The sequence below is a fragment of the Peromyscus leucopus genome, chromosome 6 (assembly GCF_004664715.2).
Source record: "Peromyscus leucopus breed LL Stock chromosome 6, UCI_PerLeu_2.1, whole genome shotgun sequence".
NCBI classification, from domain to species: Eukaryota; Metazoa; Chordata; class Mammalia; order Rodentia; family Cricetidae; genus Peromyscus; species Peromyscus leucopus.
Genome location: NC_051068.1, coordinates 95,581,670 through 95,593,584, shown reverse-complemented (window position 1 = coordinate 95,593,584; position 11,915 = coordinate 95,581,670). Strand labels below are relative to the sequence as shown.

Genomic DNA, 11,915 nt, shown 5'->3' with positions numbered 1-11,915 from the left:
TGACAGAGGTCTAAAATCCAAAATATACAAAGAACTCAAGAAACTAGACACCAACAAACTAAATAATTAAAAATGGGTTACAAATCTGAACAGAGATTCTCAACAGAGGAAATCAATATGGCTGAGAAATACTTAAATGTTTAACATCCTTGGCCCATCGAGGAAATGCTAATCAAAATAATTTTGAGATTCCATCTTACATCTGTCAGAATGGTTAAGGTCAAAAACACAAGTGACAGTTCATGCAGGAGAGGATGTGGAGCAAGGGAAACACTCTTCCATTGCTGGTGGAATACAAACTTGTCCAGCCACTTTGGAAATCAACATGGGTTTTCTCAGAAAATTGGAAATCAATCTACCTCAAGACCCAGCTATACCACTCCAGGGCATATACCCAAAGGATGTTTTATTCTCTCAGAAGGACATTTGCTCAACTATGTTCATAGCAGCTTTATGCATAATAGCCAGAAACTAGAAACAACCTAGATGCCCCTCAACCAAAGAATAGATAAAGAAAATGTGGAACATTTAACAATGAAGTCTTATTCAGCTGTAAAAAAATGAAAAGAATGAGATCATGAAGTTTGCAGGCAAATGGATGGAACTTGAAAAACATCATCTTGACCTATAAAGACAAATATGATATGTACCCACTTATGAGTGTATATTAGCTGTAAAGTAAAAGATAATCATGCTGCAGTCCATAGACCCAGAGAGGCAAAGTAATAAGGAGAGATTAAGAGCAGATGCAAGGATCTCCCTGAGAAGTGAAATAGAATAGATTTTTGTGGGTGGACTCAAGGTGTGTATGAATGGGAAAAGAAGGGATCAAGTGGGCAGGGAGGAAGGGAGAAATGACTGGAATTGGGGCCATTTCAGGACTGAGGTGGAAACCTAGTACAATGGAATCTAAGAGAGTAACCCTAACACAGACTCCTAGTGGGGGACATGGAGACTGAACATCTTCTATGGCCAGGCAAGGCCCCAGGTGGGAGGATTGGGACACCAACCCAGGAACAAAACCTTTGACCTACAGTTTGTCCTGCCTGAAGAATGCTCTGGGACCAGAGCCTAGCAGAATCTTCATCAAAGAGACCAGAAAGACTTCATCCAGCAATTGATGGGAGCAGATGCAAGAGTCCCGCAGCCAAATATTAGGCAGACCTCGAGGAGTCCTGAGGAGGGGGTGGGGGAAGGATCTGAGGAGCCAGAGGCACTGTGGACACCATGAGAACATGGCCCACAGATTCAACTGATCTCATGGGGGTTCGCAGAGATCAGGGAGCCTATAGGGGTCTGATCTAGGTCCTCTGCATATGTGTTATGGCTGAGTAGCTTGGTGTTCATGTGGGTAACAGTGGGAGCAGGGACAGTCTCTGACTCTTTTACCTGCTTATGGGACCCTTTTCCTCCTACTGGGTTTCCTCGTGCAGCCTTGATATGATGGTCTTATTGTAGCATGCAATGCCATGTTTGATTGAAAAGAGGCCTGCTCTTTTCTAAGAGGAGATGGAGTGGGTATGAATATGGAGGAAAAAGGAGATGGGGTGGGGAGAGACTGGATGAGAAGAGGGATGGGGAATTGTGGTTGAGAATAATAAATAAGTAAACAAACAAATAAATAAAATATTTTATCGTATGTGGTGGGTCAAAACAAATCCTAGTATTTGGAAAGGGAAGTGAACAGGAAGTCCCATCCATTCCCAATGAGCTATTTGCAATTGATAGTTACTGGAAGGAGGTAAGTCAGTTTTCTTTAAGAATGTTGCCCACTAGTAGGTCAACCATACTCCAGTGAAAGGCCACACACCAAGAATATATGGAGAGGGAATCTGTTTTCTTTTTACTTTTGTTTTTAAGAAGACACAAAGTTGGGTAGGTAGGAAAGAGGGGTTGGATCTGGGAGAAGTTGGGTAAGGGTTGTTATGGTCAAAATTAATTGCACAAAAATTTCAAAGGTCTAATACAAGAAAAAAAAAGAATTTTCAGTCCACACCTGGGTGGTAGTGGTGAATCAAACAAAATTAAGGAGGTGAAAAACTTCTAGATTCAGTGGAACTGATGCACATCTGAACTTACAGGCTATGGCATGCATAAGACCTCCATAGGTTCAAGTCAGAGGGGTCCCCGCACTGAGAGGAGAAGGGAACATGGGGTCCCACCCATAAAGAGCATAATTTATACCCACTGGCAAAGGAAAATCAGCGTTCTCCACTGGAGTCTAACTGCTCATATCAAACACACACCAAGGAAGACCTCATGCCCATTAGTAGTTGGCCAACACAAAATGAACTAAGTGTGTGTGTGTTTCTATGGGTGAATATGTGTATGAGTGTGTATGTGTGTGTCTGTGTCTGTGTGTACGTGTGAGAGAGAGAAACAGAATTGTTTGGAAAGGAGACTTGAGTATATGGCCTTGAAACTGGACTTGAGTCTCAGGAGAAGTCAGGCCTCTCCCTTCTGATTTCAACTAATCTTCACCTTCTCACAGTCCTAAACACTGACTACCAGATTGAGATTTTTCCATTCCCTCTTGGATTCCTGGGAATCTGTATTCTATACCAGGGGGCCTTCTGTAACGCTGTATTCTAATGGCATCCTCAGTGAGGATAGGTGAACTGAGACACCCAGGACTCCTGATGTGCCCCATGCCTCCTGTACTTAAGAACAGTCAGCTCCTAGGGATAGGACTATGTAAATATTTTGCAGGATCTGTATAAATACAAAAGGAGCTGAGATCTGAGAGGGCTTAGGGTATAAACCACTTGCTGCACAATGTAGGTATCTGAGTTATGATCCCTAGCACTTACATAACATCTGGGCATAGAGGTGGATCTCTGTAACCTCAATGCTGAGAGGACAGTAGAGACAGGAGGGTCCCCAGATTTTCTGGCCTGCCAGTCACTGATGGATGAGCTCCAGGTTCAGTTAGAAATCCTGTTACCCCAAATATGGTGAAGAATAACAGAAAAAGGTATCCAGTGAGAACTTCTGGTCTCCATACACACCTGGCCACACACGTGTACAAGCACTACCATACATGAACATGTTCATACATAAACATGTACACACACACAAAATAAAAACAAAAGGAAGGAAAAAAAAAGAAAATACAAGGGCTCCTTGATATTGAGAATCTTAAGACAGGAACATCAAGACATTGAAACAAACATAGGGCCTTTCTAAGTCAAAATGGGTTGTGAGCCCATGAAGGCAGCCATATTTCACAATGTAGGGGATTTCTCTCTCCCTACTCCATGTTCTCTAACACCCTAACACTCTCCCTGGGTGGTGGTGCACGCCTTTAATCCCAGCACTCAGGAGGCAAGCCAGGCAGATCTCTGTGAGTTCTAGGCCAGCCTAATCTACAGAGCAAGATCCAGGACAGGCACCAAAACTACACAGAGAAACCCTGTCTTGAAAAACAAAACAAAACAAAACAACAATAACAACAAAAACTCACCCCAACACTCTCTCCCCAGTGGCATATTTTCAAATGGTTGCTTAAGAAAGGGAGAGTTACTGGCTGTTGTTTGAACACTATTATTATTATTGTTGTTGTTGTTGTTGTTGTGAAAGGAGTTTAGAAATCCAGTCTAATCATTTTAAAGATACCTGAAGTACATTCCAAAGAGATGAATTGGCTTTCTCAAGTTCGCACTAGTAAACCTAAGACTGGGCGGGAACTAAGAGATCTCATCAGCCAGAGCAAGGCTCACTCACTCACACACAGGCTCAAGGAGAGAGAACTGAAGAGATTTTCCATCCACTCAAAGGAAAGTTTCAATCTACATTTTGGTCCATTTTCTGTAGAAGAAAAGGACACACTAGTCTATTATATACATTTTTAAATTGTTTTATTTCTTTTACATACCAACCACAGTTTCCCCTCCCTCCTCTCCTCCTGTACTCTCCCCCCACCTCCTTCCTATCCCCTCTCCCCATCCACTCCTCAGAAAGGGTAAAGCCTCCCATGTGAGTCAACAAAGCATGGCATAGCAAGTTGAGGCAGGACCCAAGCTCCCCACAACCCATCAAGGCTGAGCAAGGCATCCCGCAATAGGGAATAGGTTCCAAAAAGCGAGCTCATGTGCCAGGGACAGATCTTGGTCCCACTTCTAGGGGCCCCACAACAGACCAAACTACACAACTGCTACCTACATGCTGAAGTACCTAGGTCTGTCCCATGCAGGCTTCCTAATCTAGAGTCTGAGCTCCCATGAGTTACGGTCAGCTGTCCCTGTGCGTTTCCCTTTGAGGACCAGCTATATAGAGGGACCACTCAAGATGTTTTATGTGTGATGCATCAATTCAAATATGTTCAGAAAAATCATAACTCAGCACACACACAAATATAATATTGAATAAACAGTCATCAATGCTATGCCGATAGCTTTTTTTTTTAAAGGAAACACTACTTACAAAGCAATGTGAGAATATTATTTATTTTCTTTTAAACTCCAGTTAATGTATATCTGAAGGAACATAAAACAAATGAAGTCCTAATTAGCTTCTCTGGCTTTGAGAAGACTGGAAATCTATCAATGCTCATGAAAGGATGACTCTTCCTGGCGTTGACATCATGGAGAGAGAAGTCTAACAAGAGTTTAGCTCTTCAGTGTTGCTCCAGCTCCAAGGAGCTTGCCTATTCCTTCTTAAAGATCCGCTTGGCTTCGACTCCTTCATATGTGTAGGTCTGAAAGATGTTTAAAAACATAAAAGAACGTGTCAATTAAGTTAATATCCCAAATTAAGAAAAATAATAACGTTAGAGCCTGTACTAGCGTTTTCTTGAATTTGATAGAAACATTTTAGGAAGATATAGAATAGAACCATTAAAATTACATTTTGGGTTGAGGCATTTGTTTTTCTGTTATTAAAATAAGAATTGATGTATATATATGCAAACTCTCCTCAATAAATAGATGTCTCATATATATATGTGTGTTGTATATATATATAAATAAATATTTATAAGAGAGAAGTTAACACTTTACTTATTAAAAGTGTAACTCAGAAGTGACAAAATTCTTGTTCATAATCATTTTTGTGTTTGACATGTAGTTATAAATCTTTCTTACAACTTACCTGGATGAGTTCACCACCAGAAATTTCTCGGACAGCAATCAGCTCCTTTCCATTGTCTACGCGTTTGAATTTTCCAATGAGTTTATTTCCCTCAAGGCTCCAGGTCCCCTGCATCACAATAACAAGGCAGCATTTTTATGGTCTTGCATGTCTCTAACACAATTTCCAGTTTTACAGACCCACATCTTCTTCACTCAGTGACCCTATGCACTCTATGAAGTAACAAATTTCCTCCATTTTACATCTACAGAGACTGTGAAATGACAGAGCGATTCCTCGAAAGTCAGAAAGAGATTGGACATGAGCTGTGGGAGTCCAGGCTGTACTGGGAACTACTAGGCACCACTCCACTGACAATTGCTATAGGCTGAATTCTACTGCAGAGGAGTAGTAATGACATTAGTGATAAAATACTCAGCAGTTAGACTGTCATGGCAGGGTGAGGAGGGAACTGACAACACAAGCCTGAGGACCTGAATTCAAGTCCCCAGAATCCATGTGAAAAGCCAGGTGTGCTCACAAATGCCCGTGACACTGATGCTGTAGAGACCGGAGGCTCATGGGGCTTTGTGACCGCCAGCCTCCCTCCAGGTTCAGTGAGATACCCTGTTTCCAGGGAGTAAGATGCGCAGCAGTGGAGTGGGGCACTTGATGTCCTCCTCTGGCCTCTCCATGTGCACTTGGGTGTGGGCACGGGCACACACACACACACACACACACACACACACACACACACGTCACTGCAAACATACTCTGAAGCTAAAAATACTTTTGAAAAATTAATTGGATAGAGTGAGTCCTTAAAAAAAATTTTTTTATCTTGTCCATTAAAAGGGACATTCTTAATTACCTATAATGCATTAAACTTTCACATTTGGCTATTCACCCATTCATTAACTTTTTAAATCAATGTTTATTTGAGATGAGATCTCATGTAGCCCACACCAGCCTCAAACTTACTCTGTGTGTGAGGAAAAGCTTGACTTTATGATCCTCCTGACTCCAGTTCCCAAGTCCTGAGATTACAGGAAGGTGTGACCATGTCCAGTTTTTATGCAGCATTGGAAACACAACCCAGGGTTTTATGCCTGCTACAGTCTCCTGACTCAACTACATTTCCGGCTTCTCAGTTTATTGTCCAAGTACATTTATAAACAGTTACTGTGTTTGAATATCTTAAACACTATAACTTGTGTTCTCCCAGCAGGAAGAGTTGAAAATGCAGAACTTTACATTTCCTCGTGTGGTGGTTTGAAAGAAAGTGGCCCCCATAGGGAATGGCACCATTAGGGGGTGTGACTTTGTTGTAGTAGGTGTGGCTTTGTTGGAGGAAGTGTGTCACTGTTGGGGTGGACTTAGGTCTCCTATGCTCAAGCTATGCCCAGTGACACAGTTCGTGTCCTGTTGCCTGTAGATCAAGATGCATTAACTCTCAGCTCCTTCTCCAGCACCACATTTGCCTGCATGCCACTATGTCTCACCACGAAGATAATGGACTAAATCTCTGAAACTGTAAGCCACCCAATTAAATATTTTACATTATAAAAATTGCTGTGGTCATGGTGTCTGTTCAGAGCAATTGAAACCCTAAGTAAGACATCTTGTGACTATCCCGATACTCAGTCCCTCTTAGAGGAGTATTCTAAACCTTATTGCTCAGTATAGCTTTTTTCACAGATGTGTATCACAATAAAATACTATATTTAAACATTTACCTATGTGTATGATTATAAAATATCAACAGACTTTGTTGCCGCTTCAATAAATGAATGAATTTGCATTAGCTGAACCATTCCATGAGATAAAGCACTTTATATTGGTAAAAAGAAAAAAAAAAATTTAAGAATGCGTTGTTTATAAAAATGTCTTACATTGAGTTCCGTTCCATCTGCTAGACTGTAGGTAAAGTTGACATCAAGTTCAAACACAATGTCAATGTTGCGAAAGGTGCTTGACTCTTTGACTGTGAATTTGTTTCCTTCTTGTGTGATGGTCAATTTCAAATTGTCATGAGCTGCAAGCTTCCTTTTCACCACATTCACGCCTGCAAGAGGAGAGATTGGGAGGAGCATGAAATGAAAATGCCACGGAAAGCGTTTCCCTTTCTTAGCTCTGCTTTGGTCTGCTCATCTTTATTTTGTGGGTGGAGAAGAAAGAGCAAATAGTGTTGTGTGTGCACAAGCACACTGAATTGCTTTTCGAGAAAGGGGAAGCTCTGGCAGATCCAGAGAAATGGTTCAAGCAGCTTTTCTACACTAAGAAAATGTAAATGAAGCAGCAAACTGTAGCACCTCAGCCCTGGGTCATTTTAACAAGCTTAACAAACGTTTGCTTCAGCGTTCAGTCAAATTGCAGCAATGTCTAATGAAGCATTAAGAGGTGTATTCATTTATTAAAGGAACACAAGTTCAGTTCGGGATATTTATTCATTTCCAACACTACTTTGCTTTCCGAGTGAATTTATTTATTTTGTTGTCATTTGAAACTGGTTCTTGGCATAAAACCCAGGCAGGCTCCAAACTTGCTGCCTAGCTCAGGCTAGCCATTTCCCTCTCAAAGTGTTAAGATCACAGGCATATAGCACCATGCTTTGCTTGCTTTATAGTTGCATTTATTTTTCTGGCATTTCTGATTGGTCCCAAGCCAGAAAAATTAGAGATTTCATGGTTAAGTTCATTATAGTATGAATGTACAAATTTCATAAACTTAAATTCACAATCCCTAAAGTATAAGCTATAATTTATGCAGGTTTTGTTTTTCGGAAATAACACATAATTTTTGCCCAATTTTGTAGTGTAGGTTGCCAGAACATTAGTAGACATTTATAATATAGTCAAAGTACACCTCCACAAAGGAAACACGGCTTTCTGTAGCTGTTCCTGAAGTTAGGCAAGTCAGAGAAGAGAACTACATAGAATTTATTCAAGCTGAGGTTTGATAAAATTATTTTCTTATGTTACTAAAAGTTCCCTGTTCTTTTACCCCCTATAGTCCAGCATTATTTTAAACCCTGGAAATTATCATAACTCACTACAAATGTCTTTCTTCTAATGAACACAAACATGTCAGTTTTCATTTACATAGGTGTAATTAGCAAGAAAGGGTAGAAAACCCAGGGGCTCTAACACTTGCCCTAGGGGACAAGATGTCTTCCTAAAGCAGGAAGTGTGGACATGGATTTCCAGACTCTGTACAATCACACCTGGAGCCTTACACATCACCAGTCATTCCCTAACACACACAGAGAGGAAAGCAAACATGAACTGCCCAGGTAGAAACCAGTCCTTACCCATTTTCTCCATGAACTTATCATAGTTCTCACTCCGGTCTACTTTCCAACTGCCGTCAAATGCCATGATCTCAGCTGTGTGTGCCTCTGGAAAAGCAGAGATTCAGCCCTGTCCACAAGAGAGAATTTATTCTACTTCTTATCTTCGAACCAATTCATACTGTGATGTGGAAGTTTAAAGTTCAAGAGATTGCCTGACTACTTAACATGCCATGCCCCTTTTAACTTCTCTTTATGTGCTTTCTTTGAATCTACTTCTGTGATTCTTTTTGAAAAGTTGATTGTCCAGTTCTCCTTCATAAACTTTACAAATGACATCATGTAGTTTTGTTGCAATGTCAAATTATTGACCTAGGTGCTAAAGCCTACACATCAGCATCTCAGGCAATATACTTACAGAGATCCAGGAATTTAGAAGCCTCTGGATGGTGGTGGCTGTTGAGGGAGGGAGAGTCATTGTCCTTTGGGGACTTGATAGTAGGTTCCCCATGCTCCAATAGGTGGACAACATTCATGGGGACATGGGCAACAGTTACTATAACAACAACCAAGGAGGACATGAAGTTGGGAGGGTGATGGGATAGGGGCCATTAAGGGAGTTGGAAGGAGACAATGGTGGAATGTTACGATCAAATTGTATAAAAGTATGAAATTTTCAAAGGACAAATTAAAATGTTTTTAAGAAGCCACAGGTTGGAGACTGCTCAGTGGTTAGAAGCACATGCTGTAAGTGGGTGTGGTGGCACCCCTGTAATCTCAACACTCGGGAGGCAGAGACAGATCGATCTCTGAAGTTTGAGGGCAGCCTGATCTACAATGAATTCCTGCCCTGCTGGGACTTTTTAAATGAGACTATGCCCCAAACAAACAAAGAAACAATCAACAGCAACAAACAAACAAGTAAAAAAAAAAAAAAAAAAAAAAAAAAAAAAAACAAAAAAAAACCCACATACCGCTCTTACAGAGGATTCAGTTCGATTCCTTGCACCCATGTAGGTTGACACTCAATTGCCTGTAACACCAGTTCTGGGGCATCTGATCCCCTCCTCTGTATTCTGTGAGCACCTTACTCATGTCTTCTACAGCTCTCTATAAGGGTTTTTGTTTGTTTGTTTTTGTTTTTTGTCTTGTTATTTGATAGGTCTTTCACTGAACCTGAAGACTATTGATTAGCTATACTGCACAGCCAGCAAGTCCCAAGGATTCTCCTGAACCCCTCTTCCTGGTACTGAGGTTACAGGTGCCTGCTGCAGGTCCAGCTCTTTGAGTGCATGCTCAGTGATCAGTGAACTATGGTTCATTGACATTTTACCAGTCGAGTTTTTAGTCTTAGTTTTCCTTTTTCTCCTGCTCTACTGAGGACTAACTAAGGACCACTATGTGCTAGACAAGCATTCTATTCCTCAGCAAACGTTCCTCGCCCTCCAACTGACTTCTTTATTACTTAAAATTTTCACACAGTGTATTTTGATGATAGTCCTTTCCATCACAAACCTTCACACAGACACATATATGCACACAATTTAAAAATATAATAAATCTTTTTTCTAAAGCTTACAGGTAATAGATCCAATATTTATTACAAAAATAAGGCCAGTCTCTGGCCAAGGGAATAGAAATATGGTGTATTTAAAAAGAAACACGTGTTTTCGAAATGAACCAACAAGTTTAGTATTTCATAACACCCACTACCATGCATGATCTCAGATTGTTCAACCTACCTGAGCCTCAGTTCTCTCACATATAAAGAAAGACAGCAGTGTCTTATAAGTAGGGCATTTTTTAAAGCATGTGTAAAAGCACCAACCTGAACAACCGGCAGACATCAGGTACTTAAACCTTAGTTTCTGTCCTAATTGTCTGAGAAGGGAAGTTTCACACCAACACCATTACAGCAGGAGCACCCCAGGCCTTGATCCACTTTACTATTTTGTGAAGAAAATTCATATTTTTGGTGTTTATTAGAAAGTGATTTTTGGCATTTAGTGTCCGGTACAGGTCACTCACTCTTTGAGCCTGGTGTGCCTTGCATTTGCCAGGTAAGGACAATGTATGGTCTGGCCATGTATGTTTCCACTCTGATCTCAAGGCCATTGAAATAGCACATAGCTCAAGGAAGAGGTCTGGAAGGAAGACACTAGAGTGGTTTCTAGCCATTGGTCACCTAATAGTGTTTCCACACTAGGACTCCCTGCTCTGTCTGGGGCCACTTTCAACTGCTAAGAAGGAGTAAATGGCTTGGTTGTAAGAGAATCCTATTTGCATTCACACACGCTGCTAACAGATGGGCATTTGAAACTTAATCTTCCATTTATCTGCTTGGAAAACACATTTTCTCTGGACTGTAGCATCACTAAATGTTTAATGCCCACTCAATTTCACAACATTATAGATCTTTTCTAGTTTTCTCCCATACAGTTGCTCAGCTCTTACCACTTACTAGATTCAATCTAGAAGATGAAAATTGTGCAAGACCTGTGGGAGGTCTTGGCTTTGGCTTACAGACTTTTCCTCTTGGTAATACTGAGTCGACTAACTTAGCATGGACCTAGCCCATTCACTTCCTGTTCTTATGGAACCCTAAGACTTAGCCTCTCAGGGTTTGGGGAAGTATGGGAATGTGGATGCTGATGCTGTGGATACTATGGAATTCAGCCTCCCTCCCTTGGCTCTGCAGTCCTCATCCCCCTGAGTGAGTGGTCTGGAAGAAGTGGCAACTAGCAAAAGCTCCTGCTGATTCGCACCATGTCTCCAGAGGAAAGCAGAAAGCACATTCTTTAGCACAGTTTTCATCAGCTGCTTGTACAGTCATTCTCCATTCCTCAGCGTGCAATGCAAGGTGTTTCAAAGTGTACTGTGTACTCCAAGTTCTGACTGCTCTACCGAGCCTGCTCTGAACTGCCAAGGGTGAGTCTGATATCCCTCCTTCATCTGGGAATAAAGGTCACAGTATAGTCCAAAAGACAAACAGTAGATGCATGATAAGGAGTGAATATTATTATCATGATATTCAGAGATGTCAGCAACAAGGGGAAGAGGATGTCAGAGGATCGACCTTTAGAAGCTCACAGAAATCCCCTTTTCCCCATCAAATGATGGGAAAGAACATTTCTAGGTTATTTTGTGTATATCATAAAAAGAAAAAGAGCATTGTAAAGCATGGTATTTGACTTCCGAATTTATGGATTCTGCTTTTTATCCCAAGTTGTTCAGCTTTTACATATCAAAGACCAACAAATATGTTGAAAAGGATTGGATTGACAGAAAAGTTTTAAGATTACTGTGCGTCCCTGGCACAAAATGAAGAAGAATGGGGAGTTTTCTAAAGTTTGCCAACAAGCTTTACCAAACTGTGTTCATGAACTATTAAGGCTTGCTTGAATATGCTTCAGAGTTTGAAATGATCGGTTGGCTTTCTTTCAAAAGCTATAGGTTTGACAGCATGCAGAGGATGTCTAAATATAATGGAAAGTATGCTTTCCTGATTTTCAATAACTAAAGAGTGATTTTGAAGGATTCGTCATACTTGTCATTCAAA

At 40.9% G+C, this 11,915-nt stretch overlaps 1 protein-coding gene across 1 annotated transcript; it reads right to left on the bottom strand.

Moving 5' to 3' along the window:
• Window positions 1-4,429: 4,429 nt before the first annotated feature.
• On the bottom strand, window positions 4,430-8,497 carry LOC114701375 (fatty acid-binding protein, intestinal). The gene is made up of 4 exons (XM_028881459.2): window positions 8,378-8,497; window positions 6,960-7,132; window positions 5,089-5,196; window positions 4,430-4,696 (listed from the first exon to the last, which is right to left on the bottom strand). The coding sequence occupies exons 1-4, from the start codon at window positions 8,442-8,444 to the stop codon at window positions 4,646-4,648; spliced, it is 399 nt and encodes a 132-aa protein (XP_028737292.1). The 5' UTR covers window positions 8,445-8,497; the 3' UTR covers window positions 4,430-4,645.
• Window positions 8,498-11,915: the final 3,418 nt, after the last annotated feature.

Bases quoted from the DNA above. Each gene is read 5' to 3' on its own strand.
- LOC114701375 (XM_028881459.2), bottom strand. From the start codon at position 8,444: ATGGCATTTGACGGCAGTTGGAAAGTAGACCGGAGTGAGAACTATGAT. The intron at 5,197-6,959 runs GTAAGACATTTT...ATTGTGATGCAG, and splicing joins CAGATGGAACGGAACTCAAT to GGGACCTGGAGCCTTGAGGG. The intron at 4,697-5,088 runs GTAAGTTGTAAG...AACATCTTTCAG, and splicing joins CTGGTGGTGAACTCATCCAG to ACCTACACATATGAAGGAGT.